Source organism: Sprattus sprattus (genome assembly GCF_963457725.1).
Source record: "Sprattus sprattus genome assembly, chromosome: 17".
Classification (NCBI taxonomy): domain Eukaryota; kingdom Metazoa; phylum Chordata; class Actinopteri; order Clupeiformes; family Clupeidae; genus Sprattus; species Sprattus sprattus.
Genome location: NC_137915.1, coordinates 8,988,493 through 9,008,902, shown reverse-complemented (window position 1 = coordinate 9,008,902; position 20,410 = coordinate 8,988,493). Strand labels below are relative to the sequence as shown.

The 20,410-nt window shown below is 42.7% G+C and overlaps 2 protein-coding genes across 3 annotated transcripts; both read right to left on the bottom strand.

The window, feature by feature from the left end:
- Positions 1–720: 720 nt before the first annotated feature.
- On the bottom strand, positions 721–6,173 carry LOC308378190 (tartrate-resistant acid phosphatase type 5-like; the record flags this gene model as incomplete). The annotated part of the gene is made up of 6 exons (XM_080855049.1): positions 721–987; positions 1,504–1,651; positions 2,720–2,911; positions 3,176–3,303; positions 5,514–5,704; positions 6,104–6,173. The coding sequence occupies 6 exons, from the start codon at positions 6,171–6,173 to the stop codon at positions 721–723; spliced, it is 996 nt and encodes a 331-aa protein (XP_080711175.1).
- A 1,359-nt stretch (positions 6,174–7,532) lies between these two features.
- On the bottom strand, positions 7,533–20,105 carry abcd3a (ATP-binding cassette, sub-family D (ALD), member 3a). Of its 2 annotated transcripts, none has more exons than XM_080855039.1 (23): positions 19,971–20,105; positions 19,256–19,289; positions 19,009–19,110; positions 18,082–18,170; positions 17,884–17,953; positions 16,498–16,595; positions 16,064–16,187; positions 15,891–15,947; positions 15,656–15,798; positions 15,385–15,454; positions 15,155–15,224; positions 14,882–14,979; positions 14,469–14,560; positions 13,986–14,077; positions 13,809–13,881; positions 13,645–13,708; positions 13,309–13,386; positions 12,846–12,911; positions 12,635–12,724; positions 12,232–12,351; positions 11,548–11,652; positions 8,937–8,993; positions 7,533–8,804 (listed from the first exon to the last, which is right to left on the bottom strand). In XM_080855039.1, exons 1-23 carry the CDS (start codon positions 20,078–20,080, stop codon positions 8,727–8,729), a joined length of 1,980 nt encoding a protein of 659 aa, XP_080711165.1. In that variant the 5' UTR covers positions 20,081–20,105; the 3' UTR covers positions 7,533–8,726. The 2 variants fall into 2 exon arrangements, with proteins under 2 accessions (XP_080711165.1, XP_080711166.1); XM_080855040.1 differs by having other exon boundaries at positions 19,009–19,107.
- Between the last annotated feature and the right edge of the window lie 305 nt (positions 20,106–20,410).

Here is a 20,410-nt window from a genome sequence, read left to right as displayed (position 1 = left end):
CACTACACTCTTATTCCGTATTTATATTTATGAGGCTTTTAACTGTCTAACTTGTTAAAGTGTTATTTAGCACTTGCTGGGTGAATTTTGGGGGCTGTTTAGATGTCTCAATCAGACTTCTCTATTTTTATAAATAGTTCATTGTGATATTTATTTTTTTAGGTTTTGCAGAAATGTTATTTGTATAATATATATATTATGTGAAGAGTGGTAAATTGTTAATATGCTAACTCAAATCTCTGATGCGCAATAATAGTGAAAACAATCTTCAGAAACCAGAGAAATTATTTTATTTTCTATGTGTATGTCAATAGTATGTATCCATGCTTTTAATATATCTTTGGGAGCTCTTTAAGCATTTTAAGCATTCTGGTTAAACATTAATGCATCAAAGTGAAAAATACTACTGAAGCATTCCTCTGGATTATGGTACTAATTTTTTTATTTAACTTTTTATACAGAAAATAAAGAGACATGATTAGACTCTGAAGTTGAATTGTCATCCTTGAGTTCCATACTGTTCCATACCACATACAGCAGCGCCCTCTATGGGTGAAGTGAAACACCACTGCTTACATAGCCTGCTTAGTATCCATATCCAGTAACCATATCCATATCCATACGTCTACATAATACAGCAACAATTGATTATACCTTTATTTAAAAAAAGTTGAAATCACTCCAATAATTTAACAGCAGTTTTCAGTGACAATAAAATCCTCAAGGGAGGTCACTCCTCCCTGTCCAGTGTGTACTTCGCTTCGGTAGGGAGGTCTGATACACACACTTCCCATCTGTCTGTAGGAAGCTAATTGTCATGCGGTCGGCCGTCACTTCAAAGTAGGCAAATCCGCCTGACGTGCCATTGATGGCGTTGGAGAAAAGCTGCCAGGATGATGGGAAGCTCTCCAGGTGGTGAGTGGAGGATGACTGTATGCACCCGCTGCCACTGACGACAAAGGCACTCCCATCAGTCTCTTGGTTAAACTGGTGGAGGACACAACTATGGAGTTATTACAGACACTATAATAATACAGGCACTGTAATAATTATTATACAGACACTATAAGGTACTGTGGTAACCTTAATACACTATATGACACTGTGGTAACTTTAATACAGACACTATAGAGCACTGTGGTAACTGCAAGGCAATCCAAAGCTTGGAGTTTGGATGCCACAGAAGGTGCATCTACTATCTAAGATTTCTTACGCATGTCACCAGCCTTATGATTTGATGTAGATGAGTCGGCAATATTTACAACATGAAAGCCTTCTGTCAGCAGATTCAGGATCACTTGGTTTTGGCAATGTGTAGAACCCCTGAATACTTTTTCCAACTAAGTCTGTCCATTGCCGACTGCAAAACTGACATTTTCCATACCTTGTCTCCTCAACGGGCATTTCAGAGACATGGATTGAATCCACCATTTTCTGCTTCGTACCAACCTGTCAGTTTAAATTGTGACAGCAGTAAGAGAAGGGTACGGGTCCATGGCGTACCTGTATGTCGTGGTCATGTCCAGACAGGTAGACCGTGACATTGTATTTCTTCAGCAGCGGCCTCAGCCGGTCCACCAGACATTGCGTGGGACCATGGTGGCCTATCGACCAGACTGGGTAGTGACCAGCAACCACTACAAACTCGGACCTTCAGACAGGAAGCAGAACATTTGCACAGCCAAGGGTTAAATTGTAAACTATGAAGTCATTCGGTTGTGAACAACCCTTTACACAGATACATTCTCAGTGAGAAATGAGAGGATTAATCCAAATAATCACGTCTTTAATGGTTTGTGTAGACTAGGAAGTTCAAAGCCAATTTAGACAGGACTGAACAAATATAACCACTGCAAAGCATATTCTGGGTTTTGAGGGAGGTTCAAAGAGTGAATTCAACCGAAACAAAACAAATGTGAGCAGTGTAAAGCATTTCTGGGCTTGTGTGGGAGTTTCAAAGTGAATTTCGAAAGATATGAACAAGACTGAGCATATTAGTTGCATTCTCTAAGGTGTTCAAGCCACAATCTGGCACTATTTGGCAACCTGTTGAAGCTGGAAGGTGACTCATACCAACCGAGAGGTAAGGAACAGTTTCGGGGTCATTCCAAGGTGGAATCTTCACTGAAACCCCATCACCCTCTCTCTTTTGAACGTGTCACCATTGAAAGAGAGACGTTGATCTAACCTGCCGTATCTGAATGCAATCAGAGGCTTTTCATTCACAAAAGGACTGTTCAGGAACACTTAACAAGGTCGTCCTCGAGCCTAGTTTCAGCAAACACGACCCAGCCAGAAGTGTGGGATGAGTGTGTGTGTGTGTGTGTGTGTGTGTGTGTGTGTGTGTGTGTGTGTGTGTGTGTGTGTGTGTGTGACTTTTTTCCTGTGGTTTCAACTCTGGGTGTGTTGGCTGTGCGACTGGGCTCTGTGGAATGCATGGGAGTATTAGACCCGCAGGAGTAACACAGTGTGGGATATGGAGGAGTGTATTCTTTGTTGCAGGTCAGGGCTTCTGAAAACATGCTCAGAAATCGGTCACATTCCTTCAGTGGAACTTTGTCATTGGTAACACCACAACTCCCTCAACCTCACACTCTAAACGTACACGTCTACTGTTTACCCAACGCCTCTGCAGATTAAATGCCCTATGTGGTGATTCATATGTTCTGATCCGGGTGTGATCTGGTCATGTGCGGTCACTGGGTGAGCTTGCTCTTACTTGGTGCTCCTCAGGCGGCTCTCGATCCACTCAAGCTGGTCGTCGGAGGCCTTTGGATCCTCGGGTCCGAAGGGGTGATCTTTGTCGTATGTGTTCCCACACAGAATCACCGTGTCAATCATTAGCACTGTCATGGAGACGTTGGAGTTTGGGATTTTAAACTTCAGCTCATAGTACAGGTCAGGGAAATTCCTACAGAGCACACAGAAGGAGTGATGTACAGTGAACAGTGTAATAGCAGATACGGACACAGACAAAAAGGCTCATGCCATGAACATGTAAAATAACATGCATAGGCACATACACACAGAGAGACAGAGAGAGAGAGAGAGAGAGAGAGAGAGAGAGAGAGAGAGCGAGAGCGAGAGAGAGAGAGAGACAGAGAGAGAGAGAGAGAGAGAGAGAGAGAGAGAGAGAGAGAGTGAGAGAGTGACAGAAATGTCCATTTTTGCTTACCATCTCTCTGAGCGGGCAGAGTAAGCAATTTGGGCTGTGACGTTTCTCAGGTGATCATGGTTACCTGCCACCAAATGCCAAGGCACACTCAGAAAGTCTGGATGGGAGAACACTTTCTCAAAGGTGACCTGAAGGACAGCACACATGCACACAGCAACAGAATTAAAGGCACCCAGTGCAACTTTCGAGGCTTAAAAATAAACATTCAATTTCTTTTTTACACGTAGTAAGTTTCAATAACTCCATACCATTACATATTGACATTCAAGGAGCAAAGATGAGACCTCGTTGTGTGGTGAGAACTGATAGAAAATCGATAACAATAACAATCGACGCCATTTTCTTGATTTTTTGTGACCTACAATAAATAAAGCAGGATTCCAGTCAATGGAAAAATGGCCTCTCCCCACCGGCGATTGTTGTTGTTTACGATTTTCTATCAGTTCTCACCACACAACGACGTCTCATCTTTGCTCCTTGAGTGTCGATATGTAATGGTATGGAGTTATTGGAACTTACTACGTGTAAAAAAGACTAGAAATTGAATGTTTATTTTTCATTGAATGTTTATATAAAGTTGCACTGGGTGCCTTTAACCTGACTTGTCACAACATACAAAAGACCAAGGGCCTGATTTACTAATATGCGAGCGCTTCTTAATCTGCGTTCGCAAATTAACGCACGGTGTTTTTGCGCATTTTACTTGGTATTTATCAAGCCAGATCTGCGCTGGGCAAACTGTGCTTACTCCGCCCTTTAAAGAGCCTGATTTACTAAGATTGATTTGCGAACGCATCTTTGCCAGGCGCACATTAACGCACGGTGATTCCCCGCATTTTCCGTGATATTTATCAAGCCAGATACGCGCTGGGCAATCATTATTTAGCGCGCCGTTAAAAGACTGGAGAACTTGCCAGCAAGTTACTGCCACCATGGAGATTCGAGGAAGAAAAAACTAAGGTTCAGCGAATAGATAGCGAATAGATAGCGAATAGATAGCGAGATAGATGTATTGGTTCACGTTCGCTCAATCACTGAACCTGATTCAATGGGTTATATTGTTGTTTTGCCCGCCATCATCTACAGCGAGATGTTTAAAAGAACACGATTATAAATAATATGCTATTGGTGGCAATTAATGCATACACTGTCTATTATAACAATATATATGTGTACATGGCGAGATTAATACGTTCTACAAGGGACATGGGTTCACTACAATATATCCCCACTGAAACAAATACATTTACCAAGTAGACAGGCCTCTCCAAAATCACCGTTGCTCAATCATGGATAAATGACACTATTCCGAAAGATAAAACTGTCATGGACAGACCACTACCACGTAAGTAATGGTCATGTTGGCATCACATATGACCTGGACATTCATTGAATATGTGTGCTTTCTGTTTCGGTAAACGTGTTCGCGGATTGAAGGTGGGACTGTTTGCATGTGGGTGCGATCAATTTCTCCAATTACGTTCGGAAAGTTTAATTTCATATATATGAATATATGAATTATACGAGTTGAAACAAATATTTCTGTTCGCTGTCTCTGTCTATGTCTTTGCCTTGCTGCTGCCATATCAACGTTTTCAGACTCAGTGGAAATGCGCATGGTTAAGACGTGCTTTTATGAGGCGGAGAATTAGCGTGCAAATCAGAGATGTGCGCTCGCCGGGCAGTTTAGTAAATACCACGCAGTTCATCATTAGGCGCACTCCTCCCATTAAATAGCGCTACACGCCTACGTTACCACCCACGTTTCCGAACCATCCCACCTGTTTGCAGGTACACACCCTCAAAGCGTTAATATGCGCTGCGCCAGCTTAGTAAATACCGTTTTTCGTTACGACCGCTATTTTACGCCAGAAAATGGGCGCAATCCTGTTAGTAAATCAGGCCCCAAATCCCCTGGTGCGTTCATCTGAATTGAACACACAACTACATGACCTAGAAGGTTTTACTTTATTTCACCACAAGAGGGAGCACTCATCACTCTTTCGTTTAAACGTGTTGTGGAGGTCACATGACAAATAAGGTAACGAAAGTTTGTTGCGCTGAAGTGCCCTACCAGCTGGGCTGTTCCTGTCAGTGTCAAAATTAACCATTCCTTACCTAACAATAACATTTTTTTTAAATCTGAAACTGTAGCATTGGCCCATGGCAGTTATGAAACCATGTTCTCTTTCTCAGTTCCTTTTCACAAGAACACACTCTAGTAACAAGAGTCTAGTTAATCAGGTGTGACAAATACTTAACATTAACAGCTACATTATTCCTTTGTGTTTAAGCTTTTTGTGCTGGGCTGAGGAACTGTGACATGTAACCCACTAGCCTTGAAGCGGGGATCGTCCACATCCTCGACTCCAGTGAAATAAAAGTTGTCTCCTAGGCTGAGGACAAAGTCCAAACCCATGCTGCGGGTCATCCTGCCCAGTTCCCTCGCCACCGCCCACTGCTGAGGCGTAGAGTAAGGGGGGAAGGGAAGACCTCCCCAGTCTCCTAGGCCAACAAAACGGAGAGAACCTGGTGGTGCAATGCGAGAAAGAGAGAGAGAGAGAGACAGAGAGAGAGAGAGAGAAAGAGAGAGAGAGAGAGAGAGAGAGCGAGAGAAAGAGAAGGGTTGGCAAGGTTGTTGGCCATAACGGAGAAGTGTACAATCTCATGTACTCCTTTTTCCAGCATGTGAACATGTTTTGAGAGTGATAGATGAAGAATGAGGTCATGTAATCTGATTGAGTTGCCAACAGCTATCTGATCAATAAGTGCCGTACACAACTGTACATCCAAATACACATTGCAGCTTTGGAAAAGAATCACACATGTAATGCAAACACTTGCAAAAAACATTAGTATACAATAGCATATATTAAAATAGTCACTAAACCAGACTTTTTTTTTTTTTTACCAAAGAAGACACTTTACCTTCCTGTGGATGACCGTGAAGCCATGGCACATGCAAACACACACAGCAGAGTAGAACCACCCTATCCATGGAGAATGCCTCAAGGGAAAGGGTCCAGTAGTGACTAAACTGTCAATAGAATGACAAGACAGACTCTGTCTATCACGGGCCTCAACAAACCAGTTGGTTCACAGGAGTACGGAAGCACTGAGTCTATGTAGAACACGAAAACCCCCAACTTCCTGTAATGAAGAAAGTGATAATAAACAGGATGGATCGAGAATGTGATCTATACTGAAAGCAGTAAACACGTACTTTGACTCTCAACCTTTGGAGAAGGGGGTTACAATCTAAAAGTAACACTATACAACAATTTGACACTTTTTGAGCTATGGTTTTATAGGCAACTAGTTTAGGTACCATCCTCAAATTCATTTTGATAGCATATGGTCATGTGAAGGACAGATAAACACCTGTGTCTTACCCACTAGCCATCCAGGATATGCACTACGTAGTTCTGTGTTACTGGCTTGTTCACCCTGCAAAAAGGAAGAAAAAGCTTTCACATGCATGACATTGCCAGCTAAACTGCCAAAAGACACCAGTTACTGTGTTGGCGCGCTTCTATCAGTGTCAGCAGGGCTGTTGGTGGTGTTTGCAAGGTTTTTGCATGCCTTTTAGATAGTTAGCTTACTAGTTTTGGAACAGAACTCATATTGCTGCTTTAACTGAAGAATAAAAATGTGGTGTTTCACTTCACATAAAGGTCTTTAAAAATCTATGGGTCCTCTACCACAACAGTTTCAGTTTCCAACAAGTGACTAGTAAGTAAGACATCAGACATTAAATTTAACAATTGAAGAATAGACAGCAAAGGGAATCCCCATCCATGTTCTTGCCATTTTATTTTCCCTCATGATCTGTCTTGAGTTCAGCTTACCTGACATCCGTTCAGGTGGCATTATGCCATTACTCATTAACTGAGTAAAATGGACTGTTGCTGTTTCTGATCGCATTCCTCAGTATAAAGGTATGACTGGAATGAGTGAGGACTGAACCTTCACCTACTAAATCCCCCTCATGAGGCAGGCAGCTAGTGGCACAGGTAAATTATGACTCATGTTCCCGGTGATCAAACAAGACTGCTGTCTGCCCGCCTCCTTGAGGAAGATTAACCACTGCTTCATGCACACTTGAGCATGCTCAGACCTGAGGAAGTGGACGTATTAATGCACTTACGGTACAGCACACGCCCTCTGGCTGATGTGCTTGGAGGGAGGCTAAAGGTTAACTAGTTGTAAGGATGAAGTGGCCCATCTCTCTCTCTCTCTCACACACACACACACACACACACACACACACACACACACACACACACACAGAAACACATACACTCATAACTTAAAAAAGAAGAGTATGCAAATGATGATGTTTGTTTTGTTTTTTAATGAAAATGCACAGGTCAGCTTACTGCAGGTCCATGTACTGTGTGAATGTAGTGTTGTTAGGCTACTGTAGTCGTTCTCATATAAAAACCCAACCGCTTTTATACAATGCAGCTTTCACTTTTCAAAAGTCACTTACAGTATTTGTTACATTTCAGAACAAAAAGAAACAAAACAATCAGATACAAGTAGGCAACAAGTGTTCAATTACATTGTGTGTGGATATGAAAGGCTTTTAGATACTAAGTCAGTGGTTCCAAAACTTTTCGTGGCAGGCCCCCTTAAGAAAATGACACCAAATAGGTTAACTACAGGCTACTATGCTGTAAGAGGAATGCCATACTTAATTTGACAACATCACTCACAGTTTGGGAACCACTGTACTAAGCTACACACCAGCCAACCTTGCAGAGTACCTTTCCGCTTGTAGACCCCTTTTCCAAGTGAGCCCAGTCAAAGATTCCCAAAAGTGCAATCCCCACCTGCATCTCAAGAAAGGTTCCACTAAAAGATTCCTACAAGCAGTGAATAAGGTATCAACTCAGGTTACACACATAGTCCGATGGCAGGAAGGAAGCACACTTCTTCTCCCACAGTTCTTTTTCTCTCAACCAATCATCAGGCAACACTTTAAGTACTAAGGCCACTTAGTCTTCACATCTTGACAACACTGAGAAGAATGGTTCGACTGAAGGTAATAATAATAATTGGAAGCACTGTTAGTACGCCAGCCTATCACTGGTACATTTCATTTGTGCAAAGAGCTCCCCCTGCTCCCATGCAAGGGGCTACACAGGCTGACTCCTCAATGATTAGATATCATTTAGTTCACAACTACAGGGATATTAACACACATACACACACACATACATACATTCACACACACACACACACACGCGCACTCACACACATACCATTAGGAATTAGCCTGTCTTTAACAACAGAGTGGCAGTCCAGATCAGTGGACTTGACTAGATATATTACAAATTACATACAATCAGAGACCAAACAAAAAAAAAAAAGCCTTCAATAATTAGATTATAACGGATCTATAAATACAGCTTCATCAAAAGGGAAAAACAAAATTACAAACAGAACCGTTTAGAAGAAGTGTATGACACTGTGTTGGGGGGAAGGATTACTAGGTCTCCTCTACGTGACCCGAAGCTTGAATAATGGTGAGAGGGACGATCTCTCTTTAGGAACCAAACTCGATGGTGTCCGTAGTGATGGGCTTGAAGTCGTAGCCCCCCCTGCCATCCATGTGAAGGAAGTACTGTGGGGACAGAGGAAGGGGAGAGTCTCAACAAAGTGTATCTGTTAACACAACAGGAGGAACTACCTGTACAGCACTGAGTGCTGGTGTTGGATTTCCCCCAAACACTGGGGGAACCATTAGAGCTCTTACCTCATGGTGCTTCCAAAGGGACTTCCTGTGAGAGACGGTGAACAAAGAAATGCCCACCTGTCGGGGAGAGTGAGAAGGAGAGATGGAAGATAAAAACAAAACTAAGTGAGACAAAGAAATGCTGCAGAGCTAAAGGTGTATTCATATTTGTATATTCAAAATGCAATGCACGGATGGCGGAGGAGGAGTCTGGCACATGGGGTTGTGACCCAACTCTTCAGAGAGCACCTCCCTAACTGGCACTTAGACTAGTGCTTAACTTGCAATTACAGCAGTTACATTCCTGCACTTCTTTTTCTTTTCTATTTCGTTTTTTATATTTCTTATGTAAAGTAGTATTTATTGTAACACCATGTTCTATTGCTCATAGCTTCACTGTTCTCTCCCTTGTACGTCGCTTTGGACAAAATTACTAAATGAAAAAGTAAATGTAGATAGGTGGCTCAGACCCCTCCCAATTCCTATCAGACGTATTTTTCAGCTACAGTCACAGGGTTTTTACATTGTACAGTGTCTATTTCTCGGTAACTTTTTAAAAACACTAAGCAAAAAAAAGTAAAACAAACAACTTTAAGGTACACATACGACCATTTGCGGAGTTTGGTCTGCCATCTTTTTTTTTAGCCTGCGCTCTTCAGACGTGAGCATAAACTCAATCTGATTGGCTAGCGCCTGTGCTGTCAGTTATGCATGAAAGGCAATTTGATTGGCTGACGCATGGTTGCCTCTCGAAAAGATGAAAATTGTTCAACTCTTGCCGCAAGCAATGCATGAAACGCAACGGATTCCAACAGAGCCACAATTCAGTTAGCCAAAGGATGACGTCACCCTGTCAAAGTGAATGGGGATCCGTCAACCTTGACGGATCCAACGCATAGGCGTGAGTGCGCCGTAGCACATGAAATTGAACTAAGGTGCCTCCCATATCTTTCCATCACAGAGATGTTCCATCAGAGAGAGTCCACCTGTGGTAAATACAATTGATTGGACATGATTTGGAAAGGCACACACCTGTCTACAAAGTATCACAGCTGACAATGTATGTCAGAGTAAAAAACAAGGCATGAGGTGGAAGGAACTCCCTGCACACCATCTCAGAGACAGGATTTTGTCGTGGCACAGATCTGGGTTATGTTTAAAAAAAAAAAAACCTGCAGTATTGAAGATTCCCAAGAGCACAGTGGCCTCCATAATTCTTAAATGGAAGCAGTTTAGGACAACCAGGACTCCTGGTGCCCCACCAGACTCAGCAAAAGACAGAAAAGCCTGGTTGGGGTTTTCAAAAAGCATTTAAAGGGTTCTCACGACTGTGAGAAAAAAGATTCTCTGGTCTGACAAAAAAAAGCAAGATTACACTGTTTGGTCTCAATTCTAAGTGTTATGTCTGGATGAACCCAGGTACTGCTCATCACCTGGCTGCCCAATACCACCCTTGCAGTGAAGCATGCTAAAGGTAGCATCATGCTGTGGGATTGTAGAGGCAAAGGGGACTGGGTGACTGGTCACGGTTGAGGGTAAGCTACGCAAAAGAATAGAGATATCCTTAAGGAAAACCTGGTCCAAAGTGCTAAGCACCTCAGACTGGGCTAAAGGTTCACCTTCCAACAAGACAGTGACTCTGAGCACACAGCCAAGACAATGCAGGAATGGTTCAAGGACCACCCTGTGAATGTCCTTGAGTGGCTCAGAGCCCAGATGTGAATCCAATAGATCTGCAGAGATGATCGGGAGAAAATCCCTGATTCTATGTCTGCAAAGCTTGTCGCGTCATACCCAGGAAGACTTGAGGCTGTAAACGCTGCCAAAGGTGTACAGTGTTTGATTCTAAAAAAGGATCTTCCTTGTTTTCACTTCGTTATTAAGGTGACAAAATGTTAAAAAAAAAAAAAAAAGGTTTAGGGGTCTGAATACTTTCTGTATTCATAAATGTCTAATTAATCAAATACATAAAAGTATGCTTCCTGCCATTTTTGCTAAAGGGGCTCTTTTTGAGATCTCTCTCAATCATATCGCTCTTTATTAAACTACTCATTATCTTGACAATGTATTTGTTTAGTCTGAAGGCATAGATCAGAAACACACTGAAAGGAACTGGCTGGGACCCTGCTCTATAAGCAGTTAAAGGCTGAATCAAGTCCCCGCCTCCTGTGACCTCAGCCCTTTGACACCACTAAAGACAACAAGCCAAGCGAACAAGCCAAGAGAACCATGTCCTGGCAGGACAGTCCAGCAGCCTCCGTAGCAGGCGGCTCAACACGATACGATGAAGGACTGAGCGACATAGGAGGTAATTTGTCCCAGCCATTAAACTTTAATTATTATGCACTTTACACCACACATCCTCCATCCTACACTCTAACTAGCTGAATTGGATTGCTTTTATTGTATCATATTGTATATATATATATATATTGTTTGTAATTATTGTAAATATGAGAGCTGCAAGATCCCAGAATTTCCCCACGGGATTAATAAAGTATTTATCTATCGATCTAAGAGAACAAGCCAAGAGACTTAAAATCAGTAAAAGTGTGGCAGAGAGAGAGAGAGAGAGAGAGAGAGAGAGAGAGAGAGAGAGAGAGAGAGAGAGAGAGAGAGAAAGGCATCTTACCTTTCTGCAGTGGCTGTAGATGTAGTCCTCCACATCCACACTCACAGCACTGGTGCACTCATCAAGGATGGCAAACTGGGGCTTATGGTAAAACAACCTGGCCATCTGTAAATGAGATGCAGGCACAAACACACACACAGAAGTGCCAGTTACATCTTTAATTCAACAGTAGCAGATCATCTGATGTATACTGCTACAAGATCTTGTAATGCTAGAGGACTCCAGGCTGGATCCACTCTCACTGGACAAACATGATGTCAATCACTGAAGCGTGGACGTCTATCTAGAACGTATGAATATAAAGTTTGTTGTTTTTAATCAGTGAAGAAACAAGCTTTTGGCTGTAATAACGAATTAAGAAAGATACACTTTAGCTGAGTTCAGCGCATCAGACTTAGAAATGAAAAGGTTTCATGCCGGATTAAACATAATGTGAAAGCAGTCTGCATGTTATGTAACGCGTGTCAACAGGCGCCTTCCTTCCAAATTAGGCAGCCCTTGGACCAGGTCATACTACAATGGGGTCCAGACTTAGAGCTGAGACCTGAGTCTAGCCTGTGATTGGACAGGAGAGCTGAGCCTAACTTGTGATTGGACAGGAGAGCTGAGCCTAGCCTGTGATTGGACAGGAGTGCTGAGTCTAGCCTGTGATTGGACAAGAGAGCAGCTGCAACTATGACTCACCGCCATCCTCTGCTTCTCTCCTCCGCTCAGCACGTCCATCCAGTCCTGCACCATGTCCCAGGAGCCCTCCCTGTCCAGGATGTGTCCCAGCTGGACGTTATCCAGGTACTCCTTCAGCACCTGCACAATCACAGACATGGAAATGTGTGAGAAATACACACACACACACACACACACACACACACACACACACACACACACACACACACACACACACACACACACACACAAAAACTTGTCTGAAAACACACAAAGCATGTTGTAATGCCAAGTGGACAGAATGTTGGTTGCCAGGTTTGTGAAACAGCAGTGAGAAAAACGAGACGCTCGAGACAGTCAACAACATGTGGCTTGTGTGGGTTCTCCTTGCTAAGCTAAGGGTGCATCTGGTGAGCTCCAGTACCTGATCAGAGATCCCTTTCCTCATCTGGTCCTCGTAGGTGTCCGGGTAGATCACCTGATCCCTGAGAGTGCCCAGTGTCATGTATGGCCTCTGAGAACCACACATTAGACAGCAGAGATCAGACCCAAGTCCATGGAATCATCTAGGACTAATTACGTTTAGAATGATGATCCACAGAACTCATTATGCACTGAGAGGTGATGAAGCTCACCTGTGGGACATAGAACAGTTTCCCCCTCTCTGGTTTGGTCAAGCAGCCCCCAAACAGAGGCCAAAGCTAGTGGACAGAAGACCAACATCCACACACAATCAGTTACATTGCAATGGTGTGAATACAATGGCTTGCATAATATAATATACAGTACGTGTTAAATATGATGTCCATCAAAAGAGATAAAGACATGAAGAAGGGTGTCAAGAGAGAAAAAGTAAAATCATTTTCCGTTCTTTCTGGTCTTCAGTTCTTAAGGATAAGATGATTTTATGACACTGAACTTGGCCAACAAATATGGCAAGTCTTATTGCAGTTTGTTTGATAACCTACTGTGTCTGTTGATTTGATTGCTATCTGAACAGGGCTATTGAGGGAAGAAAAGGCTTCAATGCCTGTAAGACAGCTGTGCTCTTGGAGTGAGGCCAGAAGTCTTTCAACACAAAGGTCACCGGCCACTCACCTCTCCCAAGACACGGAACAGGGAGCTCTTTCCACAGCCGTTGGGCCCGCACACCAAAACATTGGTGCCAGACTGAACCTTTTAGGAAAAAAAGACACACATAGACAACATTATGTCACCCAAATTTGTACTTTGAGATCAAACAGAGTGCCCTTGCACTGTGTAAGGCAAAATCAAGTTGAATGACCTCCATGCAAAATACTCTAGATCTGAACCTTAGGTGAACTTAATGTGAGGTTATTCAGAGAGAACTTGCTATCCAGACAGCACTGATGGCTTCAAGCCTCTGCATTCCACTGCAGTGGTGTGTGAAGACAGGCAGGTGCTAAGCCATACCTCAAAGTTCAGGTCTTTAATCAACATGTCTCCATTAGGCGTCACTAAGGGGGTGTGGTCAAACCTGCAAAGAGATGACTCAGCTCAGTCTTGTTTCATGGCAGGTGATGGTAATAGCACCATGTCATTAAAGAAGTGATAGCCAAGATCTCATGTGTACATACTTGATGATGTGATCGGTGTTGATGATTCGGCCATTTCCAGGGATGAGCGTAAGCTTTTCCCCGGCATCAGCACCTGAGCGTGAATAGAAACAATACTGAATACTACTCTGACAACAACAACAACAACAACAACACAAACTTGCGTTCTACATAAAAAATTCAATACTCAAGGTTTACCTTTGTCTTGCTGCGTCACCATTGTACGCTCGTATCGCCCAGAGTTCAGGTCTTTGAGAACTTTCATGAGTTCTGTGATGCGGGATGTGAACCTAGAGTGGGCAGAAGCAGATGTGCACCGTGGTAAATACTCAATGAGTCAGGCACAAAAGGATACCGTGACAGACCTGATGATCGCTAGATACTACTCAAGGGATGAACCGGAAGATTGCTAGCTGAGAAAGGATGGGAGGATGAAGGGACAAATGACAGACTGATGACAGGATGGACAGATTGTTAGATGAAAAGTGTGTGGATGAACAAATATGTCAAGAACTGGATGGATTGCTGGAAGGGTGAGACTGCATATGGTGAAAATAAATAAATGGGTGGGCAGGTAGATAAATGGAGGGATGGACAGGCTGCTTGGAGGATTGGAGGAGATGAAAGAAGAACAGGCAACGTTCAGAACAGAGCATTTACGTAGAGAGGAGAGTGCCTCACCCTGACAGTCTGCTCATATCACGGCCTGCCAGCACAATCCTGCCCAGAGCCTGGGACATGCGCAGCAGCATCCGCCCGCTCTGGTAGTAGTCCTATAAGAGACCCCCACACAGAGAAGACGGGGTTCAGAGGGGCAGTCTTCAAAATCCAACATGTCTTCAAACAGCCTCAATAAACCAATGGATGTATAGTCATTACAGTCCTCCTATGTACTGTTTAGGCATACATATATAGAACATACATTTATACATATTATATATATATGTATATATATTTATCTATGTAAAGGAATATGTGGCCAGATGAACTGTGCTGTGGCAAAAGCTAATATTGCATAGAAAACTAATCCCTGAAGCCTCCACAGGTACGTGAGTATTTCTAAAGACTTTTCTCTCTCAGTATGCTGCGCTCACCTCCAGCAGCTCAGAGTGTGTGCTGTTTAGGTGCCGTGGGTGGTTCAGGGTTAGGAAGGGCCGGCTGACCACCAGGTAGCCCACCACTGTTGCAATGTCTGCAAGCGGGGGAGAGACACATGAACACCGCGTCAAACACCATCTTCAGACTGTGGTGATATTCATTTGCTAATTGCTGTGGGCAGTTTCCGTATGACTGTTTAGAACTTGTCTTCATGTAAATGGTACATCATTTCACACAAGCCTCCACGTCTAAAAGCAGCCCGTTCTTACATTTGGCGATGATACTATCCACAAAGCCCATTGAGAAACGGAAGACGATGAAATTGTGCATGTGATTGACCTATGGAGCAAAAAAACAGAAATACAAAAGTATTTCTTGAATGTGTAGTTAATTAAACCACTTGTACTGAAATGTTGTCCAATCTGTGACTTCAAAACTCAATGATCAGTTAGTGTTATACCAACTGTAATTCACGATTAAGAAAGACGCTCTTGCTTACCAGTTTCTGGAAGGTGGAGTAGATAGTATCTTTCTCCCTGACGTTTCCATTGTAAAAGGCAATCTCCTCACTGTGAAGAACAAATATTGAGCAGATTAAAATGGTAAAAAAAAAAAACCTCATCACTTAGTCGTCGACAGGTACAAAACAGGTGACTGGTACAGTACAGCGTTAACAATGAGCAACTCATGACCTCGCCATCCACCATGAGGTGATCAATGGTCCTGAGGAGGACAGAGCACCAGATCCAAACAAGAGTTTAATTCCTTACCTATTGGTGATTAGCCGAGAGTTGACGTATCGGTACTCGCCCTCATAGCGCTGCTCCATCACGGTCATCTTGCCAATGGGCCGCCTCAGCCGCGTCAGGAAGAGACCCGAGATCAGCAGGTAAGCCATCATGCTCGCCGGGCCCTGCGCTCAGAGATGACATCACTTCCTGTCAACGGCTGATAGCAATAGCTAGTCACATTAAGCATGGAATGGAGATATTTATCTCAGATTACCTGGAATCCAATGGCAGTTGCCAGCTTGAAGATGTACAAGCAGATGTCCAGGAGGGGCTAAAGGAATGGGAAAAAAAAAAATGAAATTACATTCAGTTCCTAAATACTTTTTTTTTGTACGTTTAAAATATCAATTGTATTGTGACAGTTTGTAGCTATGTTCATGCGTATACCTTGCTGAGATTAGAGTAGAGGTCCACCATACTGTTGCAGAATTTCTCAACATCCTGAGTCAGTAACTGGTCAGCATTTGCGATGCGGTTGTCCAGATTTCCCATTTTATAGTAGGTGTACCCTCTGAAAATCAGACAGAGAATTAAAGCCTAGTAAAGAATATATCTGTATACCAAATGTCCAAGTTGTATCCAAGTGCTCTATATCACATGTTCTAAGGGCTGAGTTTAGTGTTAACTCTATGACCTATGATCTATTTCATTTCTATTCTATTTCAGCAATTCCTCTAATCCTTTGGGAAAGTATGTGAAATGTGTTGCCAATGAGGGAAGAGAGGCTAAGTGTTTTGCTGGGGTTGGTGGTTAAGTAATGCAGTGAAGCAGTGACGTGCTGATGGAGTGTGGGACTACAACTCCAGCACAGGCAGTCTTACGTCAGGTACTGGTCGTAGAGGTGCTTGGTCAGTCGCACACGGAAGCACAGCTTTAGCTCATTCAGGCCCAGCTTCAGGAAGTTATTCACTAGGGCAATCTGAAGAGGGCAGGAACAACCAGACATACTTTACATAACTCAAAATCCCCAGACAGCAGACCTTGCTCTACCTGTCTGTCCTTTTCAGATGAACATACAAACTCTTCAACAGGATGATTTTTTTTATCTCCAAAATCTAGGCTAACATACATCCTATACTATTTATTGTTCATTATTCTGCAAATGAAACATCAGTTTAAATAGGCTTAAACAGAACCTGGCCAAACTGGATGACAAATGTAGGGGGGCATTATTTTTTACAATTCATACACAACTTAATACTCAGTACTGTAGTAATTAATTGACATTATCAGCTATGTTACCACAATCATATTAGTCAACAGACACTAAGCATATGAAGTTAACATAATGAAGACATTAACTTGAGTAGGGACTGGGAGAGGTTACTGCATGAAGTTAGTTCTAATGACAGACTCTGCAAATGTAAATGTAACTCAGAGCTCCTCTGGCGCTAAACTCCAAATCCCCTAAGTCTGAGGCAAGCACTGTGAATACTGTCTTCTTCAAATCTTAACATAAATTACTCTGTCCACAGTGACAGGTCATGCTGAGACGTTCTGAGAAAAAATAGGCACACTTACGCCTGGCATGAATTTGATAAATTTCAGCAAGTACGTCTGGAAATCTTTTGGGGAGCGACCAATAATTGCACTGCAAACCACAACATGCACGCACACACACACCACAGAAAACAACAACAACACTGATCAGTCAACATGTCAACAAAATCAGAACTAAGCTAGACACTAGTGGACTTCTCCAGGGGTGTTCAAGACGTGCACAAATACAATAAATGCACCGAACATGCAATACACTTTTACTTGGACTCGGCCGAGGAGGTCTGAACTAGTTAACGATAAAAACATATGGGTTGTTAAGATTATCGGCTGTAGAGCTCAAGGGGGATCAACCATGTTCTTAGAGAGCCATATTGTGTGTTGAGCCTTTGATGGATCCCTGGTCTAAACTGGCGAAATAGAGGTAAAGGGACCCGTCAGAAATGGTGCCAGCCCTCTAGACCTAAGGTGACAACCACAAGAGAGGGACACTCGCACACACTCTGGCTCTAAAGGAATATGGCTGCCTCATAGATGGTCTGTTGCGCTGGCTAGAGCTCAACTGATCATAGACGGTTCTAAAACACAAATTCAGTTATTACACAGGCATGCCTGCAGGGGGACTAGGTAATGAGGCACAAACAGTACAGGCATATTAGTTACAGTGGTCTCTCATTGCAGTTAACAACACACTCTTGCAGAACAATTACCCCTGGTATGACCGCCACGTAGGAAAAAAAGTGCTTCTTGAATAGATTGATATCTCTGCTAATGATACCACTGTGGAAGATTAGAAGGCAACCAGTCAACATGGATAGAATCCAACTACAATGCTCTGACCACCACCACCACAACCAAACACGCTGCGACAGAATATGCATTTTTGAGGGGGGAAGAGGTGTTCTAACCTTTCAATCATGGTGCCATTCTCGATCATCCAGACATCACAGTAGGTTCGTGCCACCAGCATCGCTGCAATTAGTAGCAAATATCCGGTCTGTGATAACAGATGGAAACTGAGATTAGTACAAAAAACATTGAATGGAGACTATACATTGAAAACTAAAAAATGGTGAACTGTGTTATTACTAGACACATTTTGTTGATAAACTGCAATGATAGGCCCCATTGAATGACAAGATAAAACCTTATCATTAACTGATGTCACTGCAACCTTGAGCTTTCAATATGTACCCAGGCACGTTGAGAATTTTGGCACTGATCCAGCCCAATATGGCAAAAACATTATATCTTCCCATACAAAACATTGGCAGAGTATTAAACAAAGTGTACTTAACTATAACAGAATGCATTTAATAAAATAAAATTCATCAAAACCCTCAGTGATGTAATAATTATCTTTATGGATGCTGGCTTTGCACCAGCCAGATAAGGAAACGTTTGCAAGGTGATGCAATGATCATACTATGAACTCACAACAATAGGTCAATGCCAAGCAACACTTAATTACTTCAAGGTCAACACAGATAGTTATGTCAAAATATCAGGGGGCCTACCATGCTTTGCCAACGTTTTGACCCCACACTTAAACAACTTCAAGCTGAAATGATCTTGATATTATTATTTGTCACTGCTATATAAAAGCACTGCAGGACATCATTTAGACTGACTCATTAGAGTCCGCCCTAATATAGCCTACCAACTACTTTCTCATATTTGTTTACCTGTAGTGTTAATTAAAGGATAGCCTATAATCCTAGCTTAATGCAGACCTTCTTCTCTTCTGGAACATTAAATCAAGACACTGATCTGAGACTTTAAATTCCCATGTGGATCCAGCATGATCCAACTGAGACTGAAGGGGTGATACCCACCTCTTTGCAGAAAAACCGAGGCACCATGACCCTGAGGAGGCGGCAGATGCGTAGGAAGAACACCTTGTCCACCGCAGCTCGGTCTTTTTTGGCCTCTTTCTGCTACAGAATACATTTAATTGCACACATATTTACGTTCATGCAGATGCTGTCAAATGATCAATTCAGCTTTGGGAAATGTTTCACCATTTTACTTTACAAAACCTTAAGTAAAATCACTGCAAACAGTTGTGGTAGGGCCACTTACCTCATTGCTCACTAGTTCTGAACCGGCTTTCTTTCTGTAAAATCAACACATACGGTTGGATGTATTGTTTATGTTGACATGATTAATTCCACTTTTAAAAAGTGAAGGATACATATACTTCCAGATCACTAGTTTTGTAAGCCACACATGAAATGAATGAACGTAACGTTGCTGACGAGAAAAGTAACTTGGCATAACCTGCAAATTAAAAGGCAATGGCTGCTACTTCTAAAGTACTGAAAGGTCGTGGGAATACGCCAAAGACATTATCAACAGTTAGCTACTTCGAACAAAAGTATTGAAACTCTTACGATTAGCATGTTTCTCGAGGGCATAAAAGCACCCATTGTTTCCAGCTAGCTAACGTTACCAACCTGAAATGACCAGTGAGAACAAAAATTAAGTGCCAAGGACGTGAATTAACTGGTGTCAATTGTTTCACGTTGTGCGGAAGAATGACATTTACGATAGACTTTGCATATTAAGTACTTTTCCGTCAACATCCATACAAGATCACTATTCTCACAATTTGACAGTTCTGAAACTGTCATTTCTTGCTAGGGGACCACTGGCTAGCAACTCAGCTAAAGACACACTGCTAATGTTAGCCGGCTAGCTAGCCCTGTGTAACTGTGACACCCGTATCCTTGCGTTCCACCAGTAGGCTTATACCACACTGATTCAACTTTCCCACTCCTTCTGCACAGGGACATACCCGTTCAACTTCGCTGACTTTCTTCTTTGTTTGATGATATACAAAACCAGAAGCACACCGCCCGCTATGGAGGAGTTTCTCGCTGTCAGATATTTACTGACGGCCGCCATGTTTCCTACAGTGCGAGCGAGCCGGTCAGAGATGCAATGTGCATGTCGGGTAGTTGGGTGGGGAAGGACAACTCATACACGCCGATTTGCGTAGAAAAAGACGCCCCGCGCGCAGTGGACGAAAGCAGGGATGCGCACACCTGTCTCTCATAGGTTAGGTGTGCGTTCAACCCATGGATTTAAATGTATTGGAAAGTACTATAACAATTTGAACAATTCCGATACAGATATCTAAACTTACAAACTTTATTTAAACAACCTCTGAAATATAGGGGGTGCTAATGTGTGCAAATCTTTACGAATAGATGGACAGTATTCAACCAGCGCTGC